Below are 27,526 nucleotides of genomic sequence, written 5' to 3'. Positions count from 1 at the left end.
GTGGGCGTGGCCGGGCGGCCCTCGCCCCTCCCGTCGGCGTCGGCGCGGAGCCGGGCGGGGAGGGAGGAGGGAGGAGCGCGGAGCAGACCGCGCTGCCGGCCCGGCGGAAAGTTTTCCTGCTGGAGTTTTGGCTGCGGCGGCCGGAGCGGCCATGGACGCGCTCAAGTCCGCGGGGCGGGCGCTGATCCGGAGCCCCAGCCTCGCCAAGCCGAGCTGGGGGGGAGGCGGCCGGCACCGGAGTGAGTGTGCGCGCGCCCGCCGCGGGCCGGGGCCGGACGGGGGTCGGACCGCGCGGCGGGCCTCCCGCGGGCCGTCCGGGGAGAGGCGGGGCCTGACGGGCGCGCGGCGGCCCGCGCGCCCTGCGGGGTGGGGGGCGCCGGGGGTCAGGTCGTGCTCCCCGTCCCGCCCCTGCTCTGTGCAGCTGGGGAGGGGGCCGAAAGCTGGGGGTCTCCAGGGGCAGGTGGCAGGCGGAGGGGTTGCAGGTAAGGAGAAGGGACCTGTGCGACCTCAGCACCTCCCCACCTCGCCGCCCTGGGCAGCCGGGGGAGACAGGAGCTCCGCGTCTGTGCCGGCGACGGGGGGCGCAGGGGCTTGGGAAGATGCCCCCATCCCCGCACCCCTGCGTCCCAGCCGCTAGGTCAGCGGCCGGCGGGAGCCCACTTGCCCCGTCCCCGCAGTCAACCCACGAGGTCGGTCTAAGCCTCTCAGGCGCCCGGAAACCGACTCAGGTGTGAGCCTGGGTTCGCAGGTGTCTACTTCAAGTTGGGGGCGAGGCTGAGCCTGAGGTCTCAGGAAGTACCGCACATCGGGCCATCTAGATCCCTGCGTCTCTAACTCTGGCCGGGTCCAGGTGGCGAGGCTGGCGTCTCGGCTGTTTTTGAAACCTGTTTTCTCTCGCACTTTCCCTCTTGGGCTTCCGAAGTCTCCGGGCGCCCAGGCGAGTGGCAGGCTCGCCGCCACCTCTCCTGGGGGCGTCTGGGAGGCTGGGAGGAGCCTTACCCGGCCCCCCTCCTCTCCCCTTCTCGAGTTACTCTCAGGGAATCAGTCACCTGGCATCTTCCCCTGAGGCCTGAGAAACCCAGCCCGAGTCCCTCCTTTTTCACGAGGGGAAACCAAGTGGCTTGCCTGGGGTCACACACACCTTCCTGGGGGACGTGGAGTCAGAGCTCCTGCACCGTCCCCACCCCCTGCCCACCACCTCTGACCTGGCCTCTCACCCACCAGAACAGAACCCCACCCCCCTTCCTTCTTCGCCTTCCAGGGCTCCGCCAGGGGAGCCCGAGTTCCCTCGGCCGGGAGTGCCAGCGTGTCTGGGCCAGAGAGCCCGCCCTGCCCCTCCTCTTGCCTGGCTCTGCTGTTCCAGCTGTGGCCGCCTCCTGAACCACGGCTGGCACTGGGAGCTTGGGCTGGTGCCTGCGGGTGGGGGTGGGGTCAGAGACCCATTAGGCCTGGGCCAGGCCAGGGATGCACCATTTCCCTCCCTTGTTGGCTTCCAAAATAGCCCTTTTAAATATTTGTGGGATTTGCCCAGGACTTCTGAGAATGATGGTCTATTCCAGGGGGGGATCCCTGCAGTTTTCTCCTGGGATGAGGGAGGGAGGGGGCCCTGGGCAAGGGAGGGAAGCTTGGAAGCTCCTGTGAAGCTGGGGAAGGGGGAGAGGCAGCCCGCTTGGGTGTTGGAGAGGAGTTTCTCCCGCCTGCTTTGATCTTGGACAAGTCACTTACCCTTTCTGATCCTCAGTTTCCTCATCTGCAAAATGGAGAGAGAAATTCTAACCTGGCAGGAGTCTTGAGAAGGTTATTGGTAATAATGCTTCCTCCTGTCACCTGATTGGTGGTTTCCTTGTCCCCCGCTCCCATTCCTGTCATGTGGACCTTCGACATGACAGTTAGTGGTGGAACAAGTTTGGGGGCTCAGAGCCTGTCTCCACCTGCAGAGGAAAGGAGAAGAGAGCCCCCCGCCCCCGTGGGCCCCCAGAGAGCTGTCCTGAGCCTTCAGGACCCAGCATGATCTGGGTCTGGTCCCCGCCTGTCCTTCTGTCCCTTGTCATTGTCTCGGTTTCCTCATGTGTAAATTGTAAATAACGGTAGTTTCCGTCTCTGATTTTTGTGTGTGAATGAAATAGTGTTTTCCTGGCCCAGAGAAAGAGTTCAATGCTGCTTTTGTCACTTTACGTTTTCCACAGTGCTTTTGCTTCTGTTGTCTCCTTTGCCCCTGTGAGGTGACAGAGCAGGGATTCTTGTCAGACCCATTTGAGCGATAAAGGAAGCAGGGCTCAGGGAAGTGGAGTCACTGGCCCCGGCACAGAGCCTCTGAGAGGCTCCAAATCCCCAGCCCAGGGGCCTTGTCGGGGTGCCTCACGGACTCTGGCCCTGGGAGGAGGAGGAGCTGGGGGCAGGCCCCACCCCAGGCTGGACTGGCAGCCCCTGAGGACAGTGGTGGCCACAGGGCACAGCGGGAAGCTCTGAGGTGTGTCCAGGTTGGGGGTGCAGGAGCAGCCTGGCCCTGGGTGGTGTCCCAGCCAGGCCTTGGGCTCAAGGTCTGAGCTCTGTGGTTGAGTTTTGGTGCCAGACTGAAGCCAGTGGAGTTAAGGTTAGAGTTGACACCTGCTTTGGCTGTGACCTGCTCCTCGCCTTTCAGGGTCCTTGGCTGGGATTAGTATAATCGTTTTATTTGTGGAGAAACTGAAGCCCAGAGAAGGGAGGTCACTTGCCCGAGGTCACCCAGCAAAGCCAGCACCCCAGGCATCTTTGCACTGAACCTCATAGCCCCCTCTCTTACTTAGTCCTGACCTCGAAAGAGGGCTCTCTCTCTCCCACATGTGGCCTTCAAAGGAACCATCAATATTTTATCTCATTCCTGGCCAGGGATTTTCCTTTCTTCTAGCTGCTTGGAAGGGTGGCTCACCCTGGTCCCTCAGCACCCTTCTTTCCAGAGGTACTGGAGTCCTCTGACCCTCGGGCTCCCTCGAGGCCTCTGCCAGTCTGTCAGAGAACCCCCTGAGGATGGCTAAAGAAATAGGAGGTGCAGGTTCCAGTCAAGCTGGTTCATGGTGGTGGGCGGGGGACAGAGGACCTGGTCCTCCTTATTTATGATACTTATAATAAAGATATTATAATAACCGTCATCCTTATTGAGCACTGACTAAGTGTCAGGCTGTGATGGAGGCGTGGGGGAGTCCAGAGAACGGTCAGGCTGGTGGAAGAGGGACCAAATGACCAGGGTGCCCGTGGGGGGCATGAGTGTGGTGCTGGTGACGCTATGAAGAGAGAGAGAGCTGGCTGAGGAAATGGGACAGCTTCTTAGGGTGGCGTCTTCGTTTGGGTTCTTCTAGAAGCAGATGCTGAGACAAGGATCTGAGTACAAGTCATGTATTTGGGAAGAGATCCCAGGAAATATCATCAGGAGAAGGGAGAAGAAGGAAGTCTGGAAAGTGGACAATATGAAGCCGGTTATCACTGTGGGCGACGGGTGTGCCCTCGCGGGGGACTCTGGGAGGTGGTGTAGACGTGGTCTTCAGTTACTCTGTTCGAGAAGCAGTTCCCATCAGTGGTGGGTGCAGGGCTGGTGGGATGGGAGCTGTCCACGTCCCAGTCTGCAGGGCATCAGCATCGCCAGCTGCCGGCAGAGAGTGGCGTGTGCAAATGGTACCCACCGAGGGACTGATGGTGAGCCACTGATGGCGTCCGCACAGGGATTCAGGGAAGGTGACTTGGAAGGCTTATGAATACAAGGAGGGAGGAATCTGGGAACAGCGCTCCAGCCAGAAGGAACAGCAAGTGCAGACAATGTTTAACTGGAGGTTGGGACTGATTCGCACAGTCTGGCGGCTGAGGGGGGCATGTGGCTTTGAAGGAGTCAGGTCACCCACTGCCCACTGAGGGTGAGCCAGACTCTCCTTTCAGGCATCCCCGGAGGGCAGGACACCCGCCCCTTTTGGAGATCCCGAGCCGGCACCCTGCCTTGCATGGGGAGGGACGTGGGCTGCGGGAGTGGGTACAGGGTACTGATTCGAGGCCCAGCACTGTCCCTTCCGAGCCGTGGCCAGACTCCTCTGAGCTGCTTTAGCTGCGTCGTGGGGATGCTAACATATCCTTGACTCTTCTCATAAAATACTGCGAACAGCCATGCACGCGTGAAAGCTCTTTGCACCTGACCCTTGGTGGTGACCCTCACTCACACGTCAGTGGCACTTGGTGTGCCCCAGGCGCGGGTCTGAGCCCGCCTCATGTGTGAACTCATTTCATCCTCACAACAACCCCATGGGGGGGCTACTGTTACTGCCCCCATTTTAAAGTGAGGAAAGCGAGGACCAGGGAGGGGGAGTGACGGTGAACCCCTCAGCCCGTCTCCAGACCCCATCACTTTAACCTCGACAGCGTATTTTTCTCTTGCAGTGTAAATAGGTGCTTAGGAAATAGTAGCTGCTGCTGTTGTCATCTTTTAAATTATTTTCTTTTGATAATCTTAACAACTTCTGAAATTTGCCCAGCACTTTTCACATGCTGAACCTTTTTCCGACGATGCTGCTGAGGGACTGAACTCATTTGTTAGATACAAAGACTGTGGCCCAGAGAAGCAGCCACCCAGGTCCCTGCAGGGCTTGAGTCCCCTTCTGAGACGTTATCCCTCTGTCTTCTGAGGCCATCTCCCCGCCACGCTGGAGGAGGCTGGAGGCCAGGGCCCTGGGCAGAGGTCCCCGCCAGCCCGTGGTTTTGGCTGCGGCTCTGAGGTTCCAGACACCAGCCAGGCCGGGTCTCCCGGGCAGCAGAAGGCACTGGGCCCCCTGCCCAGCTCTGAATCCCGGGCAGGGGCCTTAACAAGGAAAGAGCACGTGTTCGTGGCTGCAAGTTACATGGGGCGTATGGTCTGTCCCCAGCTAACTCTGACAGCAGGTCATCTGTAAAACTGCGAAGTTAAAATAGCACAGTCATTACCCACCACAAGGCCAAAAATAAGCAGGACCGGAACAGGGCTGTGGACTCAGGCCTGTATTTGCCTGGTGGCCTCTGGGAGCTCTTCCTGGAGTGCCGGCTCTTCCTGCGGAGGAGTATGTGGCCTCCAGCTTATCTGTGATGACGAGATGGTGAGCAGGGTGGGCGCGGTAGAAAACCCTCCGTGTCTGTGCCACGTGCTCCCCGGTGCTGGTTACTGTGGGGAGGCCATGGGACCCGAGAGACCTTACACCTCACTGAAGAGATGAGTCACGCGCAGACGTACAGGAACAGAGCGAGGCAGGCAGGGTTCCCTGGAGGGAGAGGAGGATCTCGGCCAGGCCTGGGAGGACGGGGTGGTGGGGATTCAGGGACCAGGGAGAAGTAGGACCAGGGAGAAGTGGCTCCAAGAACTTTTCCCCGACCCTTTGCTAGAATTAAGGTAGGTTGCCTCATGGGAAGGTAGTGTTGCCTAATGGTCAGGAGCTTGGGCTTCAGCGTCAGACAGACAGCTAATCTGACAAATTGCTTGTCCTTTGAGCCTGTTTACTCATATGTGAAATGAGAGTGAAGGAATGCCTGCTTGCAAGGCAGCTGCATGGCAAAGCTGAGAAGCAGCATTGGCAGGAGGGCACCCTCTCGATACAGTTCCTGGGGGAGGCAGACAGGACTGGGCGTCCTTCGAGGGGAAGACACACAGTAGGCAGCTGCTTGCTGATGGGGGATGTGGCTGCGGGAGGAAGAGAAGGGAATCCGTGTTCAAGAGAGGCGCAGGCAACCCGCTGACAGGAGGGATGGGGCCCGTTCACTGAGCACCTGCTGGGCGGGCCCCTCTGCTCAGTGAGTTACATTTTATCATCTCATTATCTCATCTTATTATCTCATCCAAGAGTCAGAACAGCCCTGTGAGCCAGCGACTTTTGTTTCCCCTTTTACATCGATGAGAAAACTGAGGCTCAGGGAAGATCAAGATCTCTCAGTGTCAGAACTGGGCTTCTAGGATTAAGGCCCTTGTTCTTAACCACTAGGCTATACTGCCTCAAAGAAGGCTTCCTGGAGGACGCTGGATGGGAGGGTGTTTAATCAAATGAAGGGAAGGGCACGGGGGGAAAGGAACTACTTGAGCAAAGGCACAGAAGTGGGAGAGTAAAAATTGCATCATGAGGAAGGTCTGTGTGGTTGGAGCTCCTGTTGTGTGTGTGTACGTGCATGTGTGTGCATGTGTGTGTGTGCAGGGGTGTTGTGGGAGAGGAGACGGGAACTTGTAACTCTCCAACAGTCATTGTGGGAATTGCCTGTAGAGGATCTGGGGGGGCTCTGACTTGCTGTGTGACTTTACACAAGTCCCATCCTTCTCTGGGCCTCAATTTCATCATCTGTCAAGTGAGGGGCTTGGGCAGAGGGTCTCTGAGGCTGATGAGTAGCAACCAGTCTATCAGGGCCCTCTTCCAGGAGGCTACAGGATAGGAGAAAGGTCAGCCAGGGAAGGAGGAATGCAGAAAAATGCCGAGCATTTCAGAGGTCTGGAGGACTGGGGAATGTTTTGACAGCAAAGAGGTCATCCGTGACCCTGGTAAGCAGAGGGTGTTTGGAACGGAGGGAGCGGAAGTGGCTTTGGAAAGGGGCCAGGAAAGGGGCCAGGAAAGGGCTGAGCCGGAGACAGTAGGAGAGTGGGGACACGAAAATGGGGGGAGGAAGGCTGTCCACCTAGGGCAGCGATGGATAATGAGATGAACAGGCTGCCCCGGATTGATTGGTATTGCCTGCCCAGAGCCTTGTGTTGAGAAACGGTCCAAAGCCTGTCAATCAGAGGGAATCGAGCCACAATTGATTAGCGATGGCTGCTGAGGACACAGCAAGTAGCTGGGCAGCATGTAGGTGGCCGTCCTTGCTTAGAAGGGTCTTGGGTTGAAAGTGGTGGTCTGGGTGACTTGACTATGGAAGGGGAGCCTCAGGAATTGGGAATTGTCGGGGGAAATACCTCTGGCTCCAAGAACTTTTCCCCGACCCTTTGCTAGAATTAAGGTAGGTTGCCTCATGGGAAGGTAGTGTTGCCTAATGGTCAGGAGCTGGGGCTTCAGCGTCAGACAGACAGCTAATCTGACAAATTGCTTGTCCTTTGAGCCTGTTTACTCATATGTGAAATGAGAGTGAAGGAATGCCTGCTTGCAAGGCAGCTGCGTGGCAAAGCTGAGAGCTGATGCTTTGTTACGATTGCGCCCTCGTTCCGTGGTAGCTCTGTTTGTGCCCTGATGGCGGTGGTGGTATTCTCGGTTTCCCTGAGAGCAAGGCCTGTGTCTGAGTTGCTTTGGGGCCCCCGTCACCCAGCCTGGGACTAGGACGACTCAGGGACTTCCTGATTCTTTCCGGAGGATCAAATGAAACAGGCTCGTGGTTGGTGAGGCAGCGAATGGGGTCACTTTGGGATTCTCTCAGCAGGAGCTGGGCCTCCTGTTAGGTGGAGGCCCGAGGGCGAGGGTTGGAGGGCCAGGGGCCAGAGCTGAGGATCGGGTTGGAGGCGTTGTAGGCCCGAAAGAAGCCTTGGGGTTGTCAAGATCACTCCTTCACTCAGCAAATATTGAGTGCCAGCTGCATGCCGGGCTCGGGATGACCAAGCAATGAGTCCCTGCTCACCTGGATCTCAGTCCAGGGGGACCGGGTACACCTGTAAGTTCTTGTATGACTCATCCCTCTCAAACACACACCCCATTCTTTTTCAGAAGAGGAAACGGCTCAGAGAGGGACAGTGACTTGCTCGAGTCCAATCCAGAGAGAGAGATGTCGGTGTCCGAGACTCCTCCTGGCTCGTGGAGGAGGCGGCAGAGCCACTGGAGGCCGAGGGCTCTAGGACAGAAGCTGGGAGGGAGCAGCACAGGCCCCGAGTGGGTAGAGGACGTGGTGCTGTCCCCTGGGCCCTGGTTCCCGCTCCCCACAGCGCAGGAGCCCCTGAGTCAGGCCGTGCCTGGGAGGGGGAGCCCACAGCCCTGCCAGGGCCTCTCCTGCCCTGGGACCAGCGATGCCCGGTCCTAGACTGTCCTCCTGTGGCTCTTCCCTCAGAGCCAGTGAAGGAGGCAGGGCAGGCACCAGACTTCTCCCATCTCCGCTCGCAGGACATGGTCTAGGGAGGCTGGCCCTGGCCGGTCTGGATCCTGCTCTATCCAAGATTGTATGTGAGGCTGAAGAGCAGTTTCCATTGGACAGATAAGTCCATAGCATCTGAGAGAGGATCATGAGGGACGGGCAGAGGCTCCTAACACACAGGAGTGTGGGGAGCTCATTCGTCCTGGTGATGGGCCTTGGAGGGATCTCTGGAGACCTTCCTTCTCGCTCTGGCCTCACTGCTTCCCAGCTGAGTGATCTGGTGCCCCTGGGCCTCTGCTCCTGGGGAGGAGCCCTGGGGATGGTTAAAACCACCGCCACTGGTGAAAACCACGCTTCCCCTCCCGTCCCTCTGCCTGCTCGGGGCCCTCTCACGTGGTTGGGGTGAGTGGGGGCCTCGTTCCAACTCTCCCTCCTGATCTGTTTCCCCACCATAGAGCTGGCTCATCCCCTCCTTTCCCAACCTTCTTGACCTCAGTTGTGGTCAGAGTTTCCAGAGGACCCTTCCCATGGGCCCTGCTCTGTGTCATTGCTGCAGCCCAGGCATTATTAGTCTCAAAGTGGGGAGGGGACTTCCCTGAGACCGTGCAGGTGGTGGGAGGCAGAGCTAGGATTCGAACCCGGGTCTGCTGGATTCAGATTGCCTTTGTGTGATACTATTTGAGAAATCAACTCCCCCCTTCGCCACTGGCCTTTACCCCACCCTGACTCTCCTTAGGCTGCTGGCTGTTTCTGGGTCGCCCTCCTCCTTACTTCTTGGCCTCTGTCACTATACAGATGGAGGAAAGCAGAGCAGGCTGGGGCTGTGCGAACCACCCGGGTTTGAATTCTGACTCCAACCCTTCACTCATTGTATGTGGCCTTTGTCTGATGACTTCACCTCTCTGAGCCTCAGTTTCCTAATCTGTAAAGTGGGGATAATATCCACCTCACAGGATTGCACTGAAGATTCAGTATGAAAATGGCATGGTTCTCCCCCAGCAAGTGTTAGCATTGAAGTGAAAAGTTTGGGCTTTGGATTTGAAAATATGAGTTCGATCTTGGCTCTTGAACTTGCTGGCCCTGAGGACTTGATTATGTCATTGTGCCTCTATGTACCTGAGTGTCTTTGTAAGTGGGTATAGTAGAAGTGTCTGCCTCATAGGTTCTCGTGAGGATTAATGAGAATGTTTTATGTAAAGCTTCTTAGCACAGTGCTTGGCGTGTACTGGAAAATGTTAGCCTCTTATTAAAAATAAAAATAATGGTGGCTGGCCCCGTGGCCTAGTGGTTAAGTTCAGTGCGCTCCGCTTCAGTGGCCTGGGTTTGGTTCCCGGGCACAGACCTATATGACTTGTTGGTGGCCATGCCGTGGCCGTGACCCACATACAAAATAGAGGAAGATTGGCACAGATGTTAGCTCAGGGCGAATCTTCTTCAGGAAAAAAAAATAATAACAGTAGATGGGTGGGACCCCAGTGCCCCTTGCTGGGTCTTCTTAGGCAGGGGGCTGGTGAGAGCTGTTGCTGTGGCGGGCCTGCCCAGCAGGGTCTGAGGGCCTGTCATCCTGCCCAGAGCTGCCTGAGAACTGGACGGACACCCGGGAGACACTGCTCGAGGGGATGCTGTTCACCCTCAAGTACCTGGGCATGACGCTGGTGGAGCAGCCCAAGGGCGAGGAGCTGTCGGCTGCCGCTGTCAAGAGGATCGTGGCCACGGTGAGCCCCAGTCAGGATGGGGCGGGGGTGGGGAGCGTGCAACAAGACCGGCTTCTTCCCAGGGTGCCTCTTGTCCCCTGCTTATTGCCCCTATTGGGTGTGTCTGAGCCGCCTCTGCTTGGGGTCCCTTGCATCCAGCTTAGGGATTCTGGGAGAGGGGGCCGTTGGGCTTGCAGGCTCAGGGTCACTGTCCTCTCCAGCTGTTGTATCCATGGCCTCTCCCAGCCTCTCCTCTTCTAACTCAGGCCCCTGCCTAAGTGTGGGTCACTTATCGGGAGGGGTAATGGGAGGTTGCTGTCACCCAACCACTCGCCCTGTGGCTTGAGGGACAAGGTATCCCACCAGAGACTGTTCCCCCTCCCCTGCTGCGAGTGAGCATGGGCCCTATAAATCCATCTCCTGTGGTGGCCTTAGACCCCTCAGCTCAGGCCCTGGCAGGGGCAGTGGGTGGAGCAGAGAGTCCCCATCCTGCTGGCTTGTGCTCAGAGTCTGAGGTCCCTCCTAGCTGTGTGTCCTTGGGCAAGTCCCTCAACCTCTCTGAGTCCGTCTCCTCCTGGGGAGAAGCCGTTCTGCTGTGAGGATGGCTCGAGGTCCAGTGCTTGGCGGAGAGCAGGTGCTCTGGGAGCAGCAGCTGTCTGTGCCTTTATTAGCGGAGGCCGCTGGCCGAATTGTCTTCCCACTGCGCCTGCCAGGAACCTGCGCTGAGACCTCACGTGGGCCTCCCATTGGGCGTAGACAGTTAGGTGTAGCCCACGCAGGTGGGTCCCAGGTGAGGCAGGCAGGCCCCTCTGACCCATGTCTGCCCCAAGGCCAAGGCCAGCGGAAAGAAGCTGCAGAAGGTGACTCTCAAGGTGTCTCCACGGGGGATTATCCTGACTGACAACACCACCAAACAGCTCATTGAGAACGTGTCCATCTACAGGTAGGCCCAGCATCGCCCACATCCACTCTGACACTGGGGCAGTGGGGGCATGCCCTGTCTGAATCTAGGTTCCACCACTTCCTGTCGGGGCACCCTGGGAGCCTCTGTCCTCATCTGTAAATGGGATGGGAGCAGATCCTGCCTTGGTGTGCTGTTACGAAGCATTGGGTGCACAGTGCCTGGCTCACAGGGAACACTTGGTTAGGTGGCAGTTGCCACTGTCCTCATCACTAATTGCAGCTGGCAGCTGAGGCCTGATCAACTGGGGAACCCCCTGCCCCCTAGCCTGCTGCTGAGTCAGACTTGGAGCAGAGAGCTGCAGAGTCACTGCCTTTTCCTTCCGCTGTCAGTGCAGCAGCTCAGCCCTGGACATCTGGCCAGGCGTCCAGGGAGGCCTCAGGCAAAGTCTGCGGCCAGACGGTATCTACAGTATCTATGCTCTGTAGCAGGGGTGGGGGGACCCTTCCACAGGGAGGCAGGGGCCAACCCTGGAGCGTCAGGCTATCCCCACCTCTCACTTGGCTGGTCAGTTGTAGGATTTCAGAGCTGGAGGGGACGGCCCAGGTCCATTTCACAGATGGAGAAGCTGAGGCCTAGAGAGGGAATTGTGTAAGGCCTTATGGTAAAGTAGTGGCTGGGACCAGGACACTGAGGCCGGAGTTCTGTGCAGTGGGCCCCTGGCTGTCAAGCTTCCCTTCACCCACTTACTTTGTCTCCAGGCAGGGGGGCTCAGCCGTCTGGAGCACTGGCCAGTACTGGGGCTGGGTGGATGTGTGTTGGGGATGGTTTTAGAGTTTCTGGCTGGTGTCTTCCTGTCACCTTGTGATTCCACCTGCCGCCTCTAACCAGCGTTTTCTGAGTACCTACTCTGCTGGGGTCTGTGTTAGGTGAGGGATCAGACCCAGCCCCTGCCCTTAAGGAGCTTCCTGTCTAGGATGGAATGGAGGAGAGAAATAGGAGATCAAGTTCAAGCATTTCCCAAGAGGGCAGAGAAGGAGGGGCCTGCCTGGGGAAACCTGGGAAGGCCTCCCAGGGGAGGTGGCAGGAGGCTGGATCCCCTGAGGTGGAGAAGAGGCAGCTGGGGAGCCAGCACTCCCGCCCTCTGCCCGCCTGGGGGGTCTTAAGTGGTGCCGATCCCTATGTCAATGCCTGTGATTGATGGTGGGCCCACGCAGGGTAAGGGAGGCTGCTGAGTTCATGTCCCACCTCCAGGCTGCCAGCCCCTCTCCTGATTGAGGTTCTCAGGATGACTGGAGGTGGTGGGGAGGGATCAGACAAGCGGAGGCAGGCATTCCAAGAGGAGGGAGCCGCTGTGTCTCCCTCCTGCATCCACTGGGGTTCCCGGTCTGGCCATCTTCACACACACCCCACCCTCCTCCCAGCTCCGCCACCGCTGGCGGCAGCCCCAGGAGAACTTGTCTCTCCCAGTCACCCTGGGAGAGATGGGACTGGCACTTCTCTGACTTCTGGAAAGAGGCCTGATCAGATGGCAGGTAGGGGAGAGGGAGGCCGGGGAAGGGCAGCAGTGGGGGCAGTGTCCTGTGTCCCCTTCCAGCTGGTCCTTTAAGAGGCAGTGCGGCGGTGGTTACAGCCCCTGGAGTCTGCAGGTGAGTTCAGGTCTCAGCTCTGCTGCTCACTTGGTGGTCTGAGATAGTTAACCTCAGTTTTCTCATCAGAAAAGTGGGGATAACAATCGGACCTCTCTCAGAGGGCAGCTTGGAGAATTAAATGAGGTGATGTCTAGAAAGCTCTTGGCGCATCACCCGGTATACAGTCAGGACTCAGCTATATTACTATTTTGGGGTGGCTCAGTAGAGGGGGACGGTGTCCTTCCTCCAGGCTTTACCTCCACTCCTTCCAGTCTCACCTGGGCGCCCCCGTAGAGCGCCCGGGACACCAGCCCAGAGGCCAAGGCTGTCTCTGCCGAGTCTCGCCCTGGTGGGGGCGATAGCAGGCTCTCTAGATCTCAGGGGAGATGCCCTATGGCCCATCCTGGATGTAATCAGGCCCCTGTGCCTGGGTCTGGTGACACTTCCCACTTGCCTGCAGGATCTCCTACTGCACAGCGGACAAGATGCATGACAAAGTGTTTGCATACATCGCCCAGAGCCAGCACAGCGAGAACCTTGAGTGCCACGCCTTCCTCTGCACCAAACGGAAAATGGTCAGTGGGGAGGCTGGGGCTGGAGTGGCTCGAGCCCTGCCTTGGCAGCCCTGCCTTTGGGGGCCCTCTCTCATCGGGGAGGCAGGACCCAAAGGTGACAGTCACTTAAAGAAAAGTGTGAAATCCCTGGGAACCCGAAGTTGCTCCAAGTAGGGCCACAGTCAGAGTGGGCTGCCTGCCTGGCCTGTGGGCAGTGACGAGCCCATGTCCCCAGTCAGTGCCTTGGGCCCCTTCCTTTCTGTAAAGTGATTAGTTGTATTTGTGATTTTGGGGGGTCTCCTGTCAATAGTATGATCTGGGGGTGCAGGGCCTTGTAGGGACTAGTCTTGGGGACTGGTGTTTGGGGGTCCCAGGTGGAAGACAAGGGTGAGAGCCCTCCGAGGCCCTGGCTTGCTGTGGCCGGGCAGGAGAGGAGTGGCCATTTTTGGGTCCCTACTGTGTGCCGGTTTCAGTGGTAGGCTTATGAGGTATCTTCTCCTTTAACCCTCACAACAGCTCTGCCAAGGCGGGGCTGGTACTCTCTTCGTTGTTTTTATTCTTATGTTTAATGAGGAACCAGCCTCACGGAGCTCAGCTGTCTCCTGAAGATGGCACAGCCAGCCAGGCAGGGTGAGGGTTTACACGCAGGTTGCCTCCCCTCCCTGCGTGACTGTGAGGGGCCAGAAGCTCCTTGCCCCGTTTCCAGGCCACCCCCGACCACATCTGGCTGACAAGCGGGCACCTCAGTGGCCTCTGGGGCAGGCGGTGGAGTGAGTCCACCTTTGGTGTGGGAGCTTTTGATTGTGAGGCCCCCGCGGTCTGAGCATCCTGCTGCGAGGAGCTTCCTGACGTTTATTGATTTGGTATCGGCCTCCGTTAACCTCTGTATGTGGAGCTCAGAGCCCCAGTCCCCGTGCCCTGTGGTCCTTGGGGCCAAGGAGACAGGATCCTCTCCCTTCCCCCATCACAAGGACACATCAGGGACCTCACAGTCTGTACGTGGCCCCCAGGCTTCCTGCTACCCCTCAGGGCCCCCTCTCCAACTTCAGAGCCAGCCTCTTCCCATCCCCTCCTCTGCTTCGTCACGTTGCTATTTCTGACTCTCCCCCTCCGGCCTCCCTCTCATAAGGCCCCTTGTGACTGGGTCCCTGGGTAAGCCAGGATAATCCCCCATCTCATAGTCCTTGACTTAATCACGTCTGCAAAGTCCCTTTTGCCACGTAAGGTAGTGCTCATAGGTTCCAGGGGTTAGGTTGTGGGCATCTTAGCCACGGTTCAGCCTACCACAAGTCTTAGAGGAGGAGACGGTCTCGGGCTCTAGAAGCTGTGTGACTGTGGATAAGACCCTGTCCTTCTCTGGGCTGCGTGCCCATCAGCAGAGTGAGGAGGTCAGCTCAGTGACCTCCAGGATTGTTCTGAAAAGCCCTGGTTGCTTCTGTGCACCTTGCTTCTTTCCTGCAGAGGCAGTGTCACTGGCCACTCACTCAGGGCTTCATGATGCCCTAGGTCTCTGAGCTGTGGTGGCTTCTCTCCCATAACAGCCTTGTTCCCACAGATGGTGACTGTTGGCTTTGTCTCATATGAGGCCACACAGACTTAAAAATACAAGTTCATTGTGTCCCCATTGTTGGTCTCTTCCTCCCCACTGGCCAGAGCAGGCGCTGGCAGGGCAGCTGGCCCAGGGCCATTGCTGCCGAGGGGGCCCCGGCTGGGAGGGCTCCCAAGGCACAGAGGCTTCCTCTGGGGTGGGGAGGTCGGGGTAAGAGAGAGTGGATGCTGACCCCGCGCCTAAGGGAGGCCTGGCCCGGGGCCAGCAGACTTCAGACAGGCTTGAACAAGAGGTCGGTTGCTGAGGAAGCCAGCCCTGTCACTGCCAGCTGAGCCCCGATCGGGCAGAGGGCAGGGCTCCTGCTGGACACGTAGGCTCACTCGTGGGCCACTTTTCTTGTCACATTCTCTTCTGCGGTCAGGGGCTGACTGGCCGGATCGCGGCCTATCCTTCTCCACCCTTTCCCACCTGGCCTCCCCACTTGAGGGAGCCCTGGCGAAGCCCCTTGGAGAGAGCCCGGCCCAGGGCCGTGTAAATAGACCAGCCGATGCGAGGGTCCTGTTCTTGTGTCCCCTGAGGCCTCAGGCAAGCCCAGGCTGGCAGTGTGTCGATGGCCTTGTGGCCTGGCCATGGTAGAGACCCAAGATTCTCAGGCTTGGTGGACATTCCTGAGGAGGAGGCAGAAGGCAGAACGCCCCTGGTCCTGCAGCTCACCTGCTGGCCGGTCCCGCCACAGGTGTTTGCTGCTGCCTGTCCTGGGCTGGGCCCTGTGTTGGACACTGGGCCCCTGGGATCAGCCGTGGAGACACAGACACGCTGGCGGTCGGGATTCAGCAGCTGGAATGCAAGGGGCTCGGTTCTAGGGTGGAGGTTATTAAGTCTCGCTGGAGATCAGCAAGACTTCCCGGAGAAGGAGCCGTTGTGAACTGCTTTGCGGGATGAGTAGGAGGAGTTTGCCAGGCTGAGAGAAAGGGGGTGGGTGGTGAGAGCAGTGCTGCCCAGGAGTTAGCGCGTGCGAGGACGCAGAGGTGCCAGATTAAATGGTATGATGGTGGTGGAGGACGCGGATGTCACTGGAGCCTGGGTGGCGCAGTCGGCCTGCAGGAGAGCCTGCATCTGGGTGTTGGCAGAGCCCTCCCTCCTTTCAGCCAGGGACCCACGTCTCCATGTCTTCACCCATCCTGGCCTGGCTGCCTGAATGAGCAAGAAGCCTGTGAGCCACCCAGGGTGGGGGGTGAAGGGGGCCCTTTCTGGGTCGCCCACCAGTTCTGCTCAGCTCGGGTGGCACATCCACCAGGCCTCCGCTCCCCAGTGGCTCCCGCCGGCACAGCCAGGAGAAGCTTCTCTACAAAGAACCGTTTCCGCCTGCGCTCCTGGGAGGCCTCAGCGCCTCCTGCCTCTGGGCTCTGAAGTGAAGGTGCTGTGGCTGCGTTGACGGGGAGCTGGGGTTGCCGTGCAGGTGAACCGCGGGGTGGGGCCGAGCTGTTCTCCCTCACGTGGCCGTTGGCATTCCTCGGGTAATCCTCCTGGGCAAGGATTTATGCTTCTCAGGCAGTGGGGCCGTAGGAGACATGTGGCCCGACTTGGTCTGAGTACCGAGCTGCGATCTGGGGTCTGGGGGTCCTCATCCAGGTCTGCAGCCCTAAGCTAGACCTGCTTCCTTTGAGGAGCTAATGGCCTGGTTACTGGGAACAAGACAGGGACACAAAAAACTGAGCGACGTCGAACCTGGTCCTGGTAATAAGACAGATCCAGAGGCAAGAGGCGGTCAGAGGAGAGGGAGGCATCCGGCCTGTGGACTGAAGGAAGGAAGACTTCCCGGGGAGCAGGCCCAAGCAGCCCTTCCGTCTAGGGCTGCCCGGATTCCTGCAGCCGTCCCAGAGAGCGGCCCGCCCCCCCAGGCCCTGCCCAGCCCGGGCTTGCAGCCACCTGCACATCCACATCTTGGGTTATATTTGGTTTAACTTGCAGCTCGGGACTTCAGGGCGAGACGATGGGAATGTATGCAAATGAACAAGCAGATTTATGCAAAAACGGTATCAGGCTTGTGCCCCCCGCCCCCCCCCCCCCCCCCCGATTTCCTGGAGGCAAAAATAATGGTGTTTCCATCTCCCTGCCACGTTGGGTGACCAGCCCTTGCTTGGGTGTATAGTGATCTGACTCCAGCTGGTAATTAGCCCGTATTTTTAGTTCATGGACAATTCTCAATGGTAACTGGGTCTATTAAACTTGATTCAGACGTGACAGCTGAAATTGTAAACAGCTGTGAAGAGTTTCATACTTAATTACCATATTTAAGTTTTGCCATAAAGCGCCCGTACTTCCATCAAAAATGTAAATGACGGAGACATTCAAATGAGATTTTATAGTTCGTGAAGTTTAATTGGCACAGATCAGTCAGCTTGTTTAGGGATTTTTACATTTAAAAAATAAAAAGAGTTTTAAAGGCAGTAGCCACGAATTCATTTCTCAATTAAGTCAAGTTGTCTGGTGGAGTGGAAGTGGGTGCGGCGGAGGCTGGTTAGGCCTGAACTTGGGCTCTTGAGAGAGTCTGGTGCTTTCTCCCTGGCTGGACTGTCAGGAGGAAACTAGACGTCGCTTCGGGCTACAGCCCTGAGCTCTGGGACTTCCACTCCAGTTCCTGGCCAATGAACCCTGAGCTGGAGTCCGAGAGAGGAAGGGGTGGGTTGAGTGCGGGCTGGGGTAGGTCCTGGCTGGAGCGTGAGGACCACCTTGGGCAGATGCAGTTCAGCCTGGCGGTTGCCCCTGTGGCGGGCTTCGGCCTGCTCTGCGAATCAGGGGTGTTTAGACTCGATTCCTGCCTTCAGGGAGCACCCAGATGGGGTGCCATGGGCATGTGAGCTGATGACACTTTCATATGCATGATGCCAGAGAGAGGGAGGTGTGGCTGTAGGAGCCCAGAGCTGGTGACATGAGAGGTCGTGACATTGGAATTGGGTTTGAAGGGGTGGATGGGAGTTCCCCAGGGATGAAGGGCCAAGGGGTGGCCCCTCCTTACAGGTGGGTTACGGCACTAAGTGGTTTTGGTCCTCTGCCATGGGTACTCGTTGGCGTCTTGCTCCTGCCAGGAAAGGTGTATGCCTCCTACTCCCTTTTGGGACCCAGTTATAAGCCCTCCAACCCTGCATAGTACTAAGAGTCTAACCTTTGCCTCTGCCTGGGGCTCATTCAGGCAGTGGGCAGGCTTTTCCGATCTCTAATTCCAAGGGCTAAATTACTGTGTGGAGTCCTCAGGTAATCAGGGAGGGCTTCTTGGAGGAAGTAAGCCTCACAGTTATTGAATTTAGGGAGGCCCAAAGGGAAGGAAAAACAGTGGAGGTGAACAGTCATTGCGAAGGTGGGGGCTGGAATGAGGGTGGGGAACCCTGGCTGGGCTACAGGTAGTAAAGATGGAGCCCCAGCTGCCTGAGGAGGGTGCGGCCTCATTACACCCCAGGCTGCTTCGGGGACCTGGGAGGGACCAGGCCTCTGCCTGCGCGCATCAGGCATTCCACAGCCTTGGGCTGAGCCAGGGCGGGCCTGGCCTGGAGCCCCGGCCTCCAGTTGAGACTTGCTGTTACCTGCCTGGCACTGTACACACCCCCCCAACTCCGCTTCCTGTTTTTCAGGCCCAGGCTGTCACCCTCACCGTAGCCCAAGCCTTCAAAGTCGCCTTCGAGTTTTGGCAGGTGTCCAAGGAAGGCGAGTCTTGTTCCCGGACACTGTGGGCGGGTGGAGGTGTAGAGGGGGCCGCGGAAGGCTGGCAGAGCAGGGTGGGGCGGGGTGGGGAGTGGATGGTGAAGGCCCTGGAGTCAGGCCTGGACTGACCCCCAGCTCCATCACCTGCTTGGTTTGTGACTTTGGGCAGGTCCCCTCACCCCTCTGACTCTCAGTTGCCCCCTCTGAAGAAATGGGAACAGCTTTGCCCTGAAGGGTGCTTGTGAGGATTAAATGAATCTCAGAGTTCCTCCCCCCGCTGGCGGCCTAGCACCTGCCCCCTGCACTTGGCCACAGCCTCCCCCTGCCCAGTGATTGCTGTGGACCGAGCGCTGGGGTCGGGGGCTCCAATGTGCTGTGCTTGGTCCCACAGAGAAGGAGAAGAGGGAGAAAGCCAGCCAAGAGGGCGGGGACGTCCTGGGTGGGGGCCGCTGCGACAGCACCCCGTCGTTGAAGAGCCGTGAGTCTTGGGCAGGGGGCGGGGCTGGATTCAGCTGCGATGTGGGGTCTGCCCTTCCTCCAGAGGGCCCCGCTCCCTCCTGGGCTGGGGCAACCTCTTGGTTTTTTGTGTTTGTTTTGTTGCTAAATGAATGATACATGTTGGTCATAGATAAATTAGAAAATGTAGATAAAGGGAAAAGATTACTCATTTTGGTGCGTGTTCTTCCGGATATGTCCCTATGTGTATACATCTCTCTGTATACACTTTACATCCGCTCTTGTGAGCGCTTAAAAAACTTAACACCTGTTGTGAATTTGAGAGTTCCCACCTAAACCCTTAGTGGGGAAGAGTCTCACCCTGTGGGCAGCTGTCCAGCTGATTTGGGAGGGGCCTGAGTGGGGCTCTGGATGGGCTGGCTGATGGGCCTGGAAAAGGCCGCGCCCCAGGAGGGAGTCAGGACCCGGACAGCCCAGAAAGCTCCAGGGTGGGGCTGGGAGGTGAGACCGGAAGCCAGTGGGCTCCTTTCCCCCTGACACACCTGACCCGACCCCTCACAGTGGTTGCCACTGGGAACCTGCTGGACTTGGAAGAGACGGCCAAGGCCCCGCTGTCCACAGTCAGCGCTAACACCACTAACATGGACGAGGCACCTCGACCTCAGGCCTTGAACAGCAGCAGTGTGGTCTGGGTGAGTGGTCATGTGGCCTGGGGACCCCACGGGGACCTAGCAAGCCTCCGCCTGATCCCTGGATGAGGCCTGAGGCTGCTCGGCGTTCGAGCCCTGGGGCCCGTGACTCGCAGGCCTCTGGGAGGGCCAGACCCCGCCCAGCAGCGCTCAGGCCCACGGTAGAGGGATGAACAATGTCCCCTTTGAACCCAGGGCTGTGTCCCCAGCAGGCTTGGCTCCCAGCACAGCTGTCTCCTCACAATGCCCGGCCTCTTGCCTGAGCATCCGCAGCTCTGCCCAGCGCAGGACCAGCCAAAGGCTCCTTTGTTCTCGGGGCAGGCAGTTTGCTCCTGCTGGCCCTCCCCCCTCCCCCCTCTGAATGCGGAGCCTGAGACTCAAGCAGTCGGCTCGGCCATAGGCCCCTGACTCGCTCTGTGACTCAGGGCAAGCCCCCTGACCTCTCTGTGTCTCAGCTTTTTCATCTTCTCAGGGAGGAGGAGGACCCTTACCTGCAGAATCTCCCAGAGGAACCTGATTTTTTTCTATTAAAAATTTCTTTTAATTTTTCACTTGGAAATAATTTCAGACTTATAAAAAAGTTACAAAAACAGTGCAAAAATTTCCTGGTTCGCCTTTCATCCAGATTCCCCAAATGTTTACATCTTACATAACCACATTACAATGATTAAAATCGTTAACATTGATATGACACTATTATGTAATCTCCAGACCTTATTCTCATTTCTCCACTTGTCCCTCCAGTGTCCTTTTTCTGGTCCAGGATCCATTACAGAATCACACATTACTTTCCTTGTCATGTCTCTTTAATTTTAAAAAATCTGGAATGTCGAGGGACTTGAAAAACTGTCAGATCCTGCTGCCTGTTAGGGGCCAGCCAGTGTCCGCCGAGCAGGGGCCAAGAGCCTGTCCTCTGCTGTCTAGGAAGCACTCTTGCCCCCTGTCCATCCTCCCAGGAAGGCTGTGGAAAGAGTCTTGCCCCTTTTTTTTTTTTTTTTTTCTGGTGAGGAAGATTGTCCCTGAGGTAGCATCTGTTCCAGTCTTCCTCCGCTTTGTATGTTGGGCGCTGCCACAGCATGGTTTGATGAGCGGTGTGTAGGTCTACACCCAGGATCCGAACCCATAAACCTCAGACCACCAAAGCAGAGCCTGTGAACCTAACCATCATGCCACCGGGCTGGCCTGTTAGAGTCTTGCCAATTTTTTCCCCCACCTAGGCTGTGGGTCCCTGCCATCGGTTATCCCTCTTGAGCTTAGAATTTTGGCTCGGATTTTGGAAGCGTCTGAAAGCGAGACACTTCCTTCCTCGCCCTCTTCCTCTTGGAATTTGAAAGCTATAGAAATCATCCAGGTCCAGCCCCCTCATTTTACGAAAGGAAAAGCTGAGTCTTAAAGAGGAGCAGTGACTTGCCCGAGATGTCACTTGAGTGGTGGCAGAGCTGGGGACTGAACCCACCCCAGTCTCCAGACTCCCTGTGAAGTGCCCTCTCTCCCGCCCCACATCCCAGGTTTGGGTCCGTGGGTGGTGATATGCTGGTGGCAGTGGCCAGGCGAGAGGCCTACCTGTGCCCATTCCTCCAGGCACCCACCAGACTCCTACCCTTGTCACCTGAGTCCTTGTAGCTTCCCCGGAGCTGGGACAGGCCGGCTGTGAGCACGGGCCCCCGAGGGTTCACATCTCCCGCTTTCTTTTTCCCAAGGAGCTGGATGATGGCCTGGACGAAGCATTTTCAAGGTAACGAGCCGGGCTCCTTGTGCTGGGGAAGGAGGCCTGGCCTTCGTGGGCTGGTCTCCCGGGCCCTTTGCCATGCCTGAGAACATGAACTCTGACCTTCTCCAGAGCAAAAATCTCAACTCGAATACTTCCAGGGATGGGGAGCTCACTATCTGGGGTTGGCCGGGTCTGCTGAAAATTTCTTGCTGTGGAATCAGAAACAGTTCTTCTGGCTGCCGGAGCAGCCTGAGCCAAACTAAACACACGGCAGCTCAGGTTGGTTTCCTCTGCCTACACTTAGTGGAGTCTTCACAAACTGGCTTTTTCACAGGCTTTGTTCCCTCCAGAGGTTTTGCATTTCTGGAAAGGGGCAGGGAGAAGGCAGTGCTTAATTAAGCCCACGGGGGAGGAATGTCAGGCCACAGTGAGGAGAGCTCTTGATCTAGTCTGAGGGTGGTGGCATTTCCCTATTTTCCCTGTAACCATGGCCACCTCCACCTTGGGGACGTGCCACCAAGAAGGCTGCAGCTGAGTGGAGGCCTGGGCAGCTCAGGGGTCGGAGTGCTGGGCCCTGGTCAGTCAGGCCTCCTTTCTCCCTGGGACCCTCAGCAGCCCCCTACAGCCCCCTCTCGTCTCCCCGACCCCTTCCCGCCGGGGCCTGGTGGAAGCCCCTCGGTCAGCCCCAGGAGGTGGGGGCCGCATGCGTGGCCCCTTCACGGCAGCAGAGACGTGCTTTGTACCATCTTCCCTGCTTCCCCGGCGGCCTCCAGCTCCCGTGTTTGAAGACAAGCTCCCGTCTGCAGAGACTCAAGGAGCGAGTGCGCTTGGTTTTAACAACTTCGAAAATCAGCAAAGCGTTAAACAGGAAATAACACCTCCCCACAGTCCCCCGGCCCAGACTCTGGGGCTTCACTCAGGCTGATCCTATGCATGTACATTGTTGTGGGTTGATCAGCTCGTCGTATTTGCACCTGGGCTCCTGATTTTCACTTAACACTGACTTAGCAGGAGCGTCTCTCTCTGAAAATCCCCATGTGAGCAGCTCGTGCATCGACTGCCTCACTTTCTCCTAAGGGCGTGGGCCGTGACTTCCTTCACTCTTCCCCTCGTCTTGGGGCATTTAGGTTGCCTCGCTCAGTGAGTTTATTTTTTGAGCAGTGCTGCGGTGAACCTGGTTGCAGCCGGCAGCCTCCCCGTGGCTGCGCTGTCTCCCTCCCTCACTGCCCCCTCCCTGCCCTGGCCAGCGCTGCCGTTCCTCCTCGTTCCTGGTGGGGCCGTGGACGGGGTGGTGCCCTGGCCTCTCTCTGTGGTGGGAGTGCCACTGTCTGCCCCACAGTTTTCTGAGCTGGTTGACCCTCCAGGGTGGGCTCCCTGGTCAGAGGCTCTGCGTCTCCTGACATCCGGGACCTTCTTCTCTGGCCCTGCGTCCTGGCATTTCCCCACCCGTGCCCTCTTGCTTCTGACCCTGGGGCTGGCCAGGCTGGCCTGTGTCCTCAGGCCCCTGCCAACTCCTGGCTTGGGGCCTTGGCTCACACAACTCTGCTTTCCAGGCTTGCCCAGTCTCGGACGAACCCTCAGGTCCTGGACACTGGACTGACAGCACAGGACATCCATTACGCACAGTGCCTCTCACCTGTCGACTGGGACAAGCCTGACAGCAGCGGCGCTGAACAGGACGACCTCTTCAGCTTCTGAGGGCCCGGTGACAGACCAAAGCCACCTGTGGTGGGGGGCCGCTCCAGGCCCCCCAGGCACTGTCTTCAGTCCGTCAGCTGCAGCGTCAGCCTGTAGACCAAAGCTGAGGCCGGTCCAGCAGGGGAAGGAGACATTTGTTTCAAGCCCTCTCTTTCTCTAAGGACTGAAAGATGCCTTGAATATTTATTCAGTGACTCCTGGTTCAACTTGGAAGCTGGTTTTGTGTCAGGCACGAGCACAGTGTCATAACCAGCTTCCTCCCATCTCTTGAGCAGGCTGCTCTCTGCTATGGGTGTCAGGACAGTGACCAAAGCATTCCTTGTTCTTTCTCTCTCCAAGGACCTGGATTTCCCTGGAGGTGCCCCTGCTGCTGACTGAACATAGTTGGACCATTCACTTCTGTCATCTTTGAGTGTGGGAGGGCACCGCAGCCTCAGGAGAGGACCACGTCCTCGGGCAGGGACCCCGCAGGCCCAGGCTGGAGCCCCTGGACCTGGGGGCTGTCAGCAATAGAGGAGCAGCCCCTGACCAAAGACAACACGTAGCTGGCACTTTAACACACTCACAGCATTGTGGCCCCCGGGCCCGCGACGGCACTGCCCTGCTCAGAGCTTTCTTTCTGCCCTTCCTCTGCGGGAAGGGGCCCAGAGTCCCACTAGATGGTCCCCGTCAGTGCTCAGAGCCATGAAACTGGCTGCCCACAGACTCCCAGAGTCTCCCTGGGATGGTGGGGATCATCTCTGTGTGACTGCCCTCCTTCAGGTCCCCTACCACTCCCTTCCTCCCCTATATGGACGAGGTTGTGCCCATTCATCCGTCTGTGTGTCTGTGTGTGAGTGTCCCTGAGCCCCGGCTCCCGTACCTCCTGGGATAATGTGTGAAACCTAACCCATCGACTCATCTAAGGATATTTTGTTGCCATTTTACAGATGAGGACCTGAGGGGTAAGCTGTGGGTGGAGGTAAGAAGGGGTGGAGCCCAGATCTGATGCCAAAGCTGCCTTCTCCCTGGGCCCCTCAGAACTCACACCTTTTTTTCTAGCTTTGTTGTCTTCCCAGGAACCAAAAACCCCAGCTATTTTCTGACCAAAATGTGTTTCATAACAAGCCATCTGGTGGCTTTCCACGCGGAGCTGGCATGCGCCTCCGTGCCCTGCGAGCCATCTCGCTGCCGAGTTCCGTGGAAGTGCAAGTTCTCGAAGTCTGCTGGTTCATGGGGTGAAACAAAACCAAAGTCCGCAGCGCCCCGCTGCCCTTCCCTGACACCCCGATCCCGGTCGGGACAGGCCAGCGGCGGCCTGTCTTCAGAGTCTCCCTTCCACCCGGGACCCCCGGCCTCCTGAACCCAGCAGAGCTGCCGGCACCTCTGCCAGTCTGAGGTGCCTCCCAGGCCTGGCTTTGCTGAGCTTGTCACTCACTGGTGATGGATGGAGCAGGTTTCACCAGCCCAGGAAACACACCCCATTGTTTCAGATCTACTTACCTAACCGAGCGTTTGAATCAAACACAAAGACACAAGTGCCTGGGTGAGGGGTGGGGTGGATGTGTAGGGTCTCCACTAGAATGTGGGGAGGGCTTCCTTTCCCTGCCCAGCTCCTGCACCCCGTGGCCTGGCCCCCAGACCTCCTTGGTATCGGCCCCTGTGTTTGTTGTGGGCCTGACACGAGCTGTCCTTGGCACGAGGATCCAGGAGCTCCTGTGAAAGTCTGTGCTGTGTTTGTGTGGGTCGGACCGTGGCCTTCATCTCAGCCTCCGGCCAATGGCGGTGGGTGTGCTGGCTGCATGTCTGCTGAGAAGTCTTGTGCTTTCCTTTCTGTTGCTGTAAAGGAGTTTCTAATGAGGAAAATAAGTAATAAACATTCTCTTTTTGAAATACAAGGAGCACGTGCGTGGAGCGGCCTGGCAGCCATGGGGGCAGTGCCGGCATCCAGCAGCTCCTGCCCTTTGCTGGTTGGAGCAGCAGAGATGACAGGCCCGGGCGTAGGGGATAGTGGTCTGTGGTCCCCTGGTTGAAGCCCAGCAGTTGATGAGGTTGTCTCTGGGTAGCCCAGCGAGGCCACCCCAGTGAGCCAGTGTGTTGGCGCTGAAGAAGTCTCTGAAAACCTCAGTCAGGGCTTCCTGGCCAGGGGGCTGGTTATGATTATGTGCTTGTGATTATGTGTTTGTCTCCACATGTAAATTTTTCTTGGAGAGGGTGTCCATCATTTCCATCACGTTTTCAAGGGGATCAACAACATTTATTTATTTGACAGACTTTGTGCCCAACACAAACTGCGCCTGGGCTCTACAGGGGATGGCAGTCCAGACAGGGTCCATATGGACTCAGGATGTAAGGCTTGGCTGTGACTGGGGACTGGCATGGGAGATGGCAGAAAGTGTGTTTCAGTGACTTGGGAGACCCAGGGTCTAGCTCTGGCTCCTCCACTTGGGGGCTGTGACATTGCATCAGTCACTTCTTTCCTTGAGCCTCAGTTTCCCCATCTGGGACAAGGGCACAACAAGCTCTACCCTTCCTACCTCCCTGGGTTTTGTGACACCCAGAGGTAACCGTTATATTGCTGGTGGTGTCCCTAGACGGCTCAAAGTTTATCTCAGAGCAAAAGGCAATTTGGGTCAAAAACAAGGAAGTTGAAAGAAAATTGATAATAACGCTGCTGCTGTTGACCAAGCTCTTAGACAGCTCTGTGCCCGGAGCTCAGCTCCCTTCTCATCACAAGGGTCCTGTTGAGCCCAGAGGATGTTAGCTCCCTTCCTGCTGCGGGGAGGAAGGCCGACATGCCTCTGGCACTTGGTGGAGCCACAGCCCAGACTCAGATCTGTGTGACCCTTGACCCTCCCACATCCTGGCCTCCCACCAGCCACATCTGCAGTCATGCTGCCTGTGGCCTGTCGAGCCGCACAGTGCACACCACAGAAAGGCTGCTCTCTTCAGGCTCCAGTGGGGGTCTCCTCAGACATCTATCTCTTTGTCCCTTTCAAACAGTGATATTTAAAATGTCTGGAACCCAGAGGCAGATGCGTCGGATGTCAGCCGTCAGGCAGACTCGCTGTGAATTCTGAGAGCATCGTAGATGACTAAGAAATTCTCTCCTTTCTTCTCCCATAATCTGAAAAGACACCCAACAAGTTCATCTTTCGGTTTAAATTTGGCCAATATCTTTAGTCTCCGGATGTCTCAGATTATGAATCCTGAGCACCCACCATCTCCCCTTTCATGCATAGCGGATGAAGCCAGGAAGAACAGAGTCGCCTTGCAGATTTGGTGTGACCTTCACCTGCACTGGAAGATGTTGGCATCTTCTCTCCCAGGAGCCACCATCCCAATTAAATCTCTGCAAGGCCTTCTCAACAAACCGGGATGGGGGATCGGCGGATTCATGCCCTTGGTGCTGGCGTGGGGTCTGGTCTTCCTCCGGCCACTCCATGCGTATGGACCACGGCAGGGGGCCCGTTTATTTATTAGGAAGCAAACCTTTCTCCAGTGCCTACTACGTGCCAGGCCCTGTTAGGTCCTTTACACCTAAGGTCAGTGACGCCAGTCCTAACAACCTATGAGGTGGGTGTCCTAGTCCCATTTTCAAGATAGGACAACTGAGGGCCAGGGAGGACAAGTGAGTTGGCCAAAGTCTCAACAGCGAGTAAGCAGTGGGCCTGGGATTCGAACCCCGTCTGTCTGACTCCAGAGCTTGTTTATTCCTACGGCACCACCCACCCCGGGGAGTGGAGGGCCGATCCAAGCCAAGCTGCCCAGGCCCTGCTCTGCCTGCCAGCAGCCCAGCAATGGGGAGCTTCTCCACGGCCAGCGGTTGTCTCCACAGGCAGAGTGGCAAGGCCCAGGCTGGGCTGGGTCCCTAAGGCGGGGCCTCCTTCACAGACAGGTCAGAACAGACCCTTCCCACCTCTTCCCGGGTGGCAGCCCTTTGGGGCACTTCTCTGCATTTGCCCAGTTTAGGACTCGGCAGGCCGTGTCTCTTCACATCAGGACCCTTCTTGCCCCCAGTAGGCATTGCCCAGTCTGTGAAGGGGGTGAGGGTGTAGAATGAGCATGGGGTCCCTGTAAGGAGGAAGGCTTCCTCTGGAGCAGACTCAGTGTGTTGCTGGCAGTGAATGCCAGCCTCGGAGGGGCCGGGAAGGAGAGGCACACGTCTCTGAAACAGGCAGCGTCTACACAGGTCAGCTAGTCTAAGCTGCTGCACAGTGACAATGCTATAAGCATTATTAGCCTATTTTCGAGACAGCAAAACTGAGGCCCACGGAGCTTATGTGACCTGCCAGCCTCACACAGCTGGCAAGGGGCAGGCCTGGGGTTCAAAGCCCACACGTTCACTGTCCTGTGGTGGCCCTGCCTCTCTGCAAATCCCTTGGAACATTTGAACAACATGATGACCTTGCTCAGGGGCTTCTGAGCCCCACAGAGAGTAACCTCAGTTAAGTGCCTGGCACACGGATGCTGGGTCAGGTTGGTGCCTTTGCGTCCTGCCAGGACAGATGTGAGTTGTGTCATAAGTCCTTGTTGCCAAGCAACAATTCTGACCACCTGCTGAGCCCCAGCATGCAGCAGGGCTGCCAGGGTCTGTCCTGGCCTCTTCACAGTCCACGGGTTGTGGGTCGTGGTGCCCTGGAAAGCTGGGTGAGACATTGGAAGTCAGAGCTGAGGAAGCCAAGGGGGGCTCCCGGGAGAGGGGAGTGTTCCAGCCAGGCCTTGAAAGACGGTAGAAAGGTTGGAGCCTGCCTTCGCTAGCCTAGGAGCTCCGTGAGGTCAGGGCCTGTGGCCCCAGTGCCCACCATAGCATCTGGCACAGAATGGCCGTCAGTGACTCCAGTGAGCTCCTCAAAAGGGGGACAACCAGCCCGGCTTCCTGTAGAAACCTGCTGAGAGAAGAGGCAGCCCTGGGTCCGTAGGCAGACTGGAGCCTCTGCAGCCCAGTG

General features: G+C 57.6%; 1 protein-coding gene across 6 annotated transcripts; it reads left to right on the top strand.

Moving 5' to 3' along the window:
• On the top strand, positions 1-24,475 carry LDLRAP1 (low density lipoprotein receptor adaptor protein 1). Of its 6 annotated transcripts, none has more exons than XM_070610679.1 (10): positions 50-239; positions 3,336-3,669; positions 9,589-9,731; positions 10,541-10,653; positions 12,703-12,817; positions 17,975-18,047; positions 18,436-18,522; positions 19,062-19,192; positions 20,890-20,924; positions 22,454-24,475. In XM_070610679.1, exons 2-10 carry the CDS (start codon positions 3,342-3,344, stop codon positions 22,596-22,598), a joined length of 1,170 nt encoding a protein of 389 aa, XP_070466780.1. In that variant the 5' UTR covers positions 50-239; positions 3,336-3,341; the 3' UTR covers positions 22,599-24,475. The 6 variants fall into 6 exon arrangements, 4 of the variants coding, with proteins under 4 accessions (XP_070466781.1, XP_070466782.1, XP_070466780.1 ...); XM_070610678.1 differs by having other exon boundaries at positions 99-239; positions 20,893-20,924; XM_070610680.1 differs by lacking the exon at positions 3,336-3,669 and having other exon boundaries at positions 1-239.
• Positions 24,476-27,526: the final 3,051 nt, after the last annotated feature.

The sequence above is a fragment of the Equus przewalskii genome, chromosome 2 (genome assembly GCF_037783145.1).
Source record: "Equus przewalskii isolate Varuska chromosome 2, EquPr2, whole genome shotgun sequence".
Classification (NCBI taxonomy): domain Eukaryota; kingdom Metazoa; phylum Chordata; class Mammalia; order Perissodactyla; family Equidae; genus Equus; species Equus przewalskii.
The sequence above is the reverse complement of the archived record's forward strand: the minus strand, read 5'-3'. Positions and strand labels throughout refer to the sequence as shown.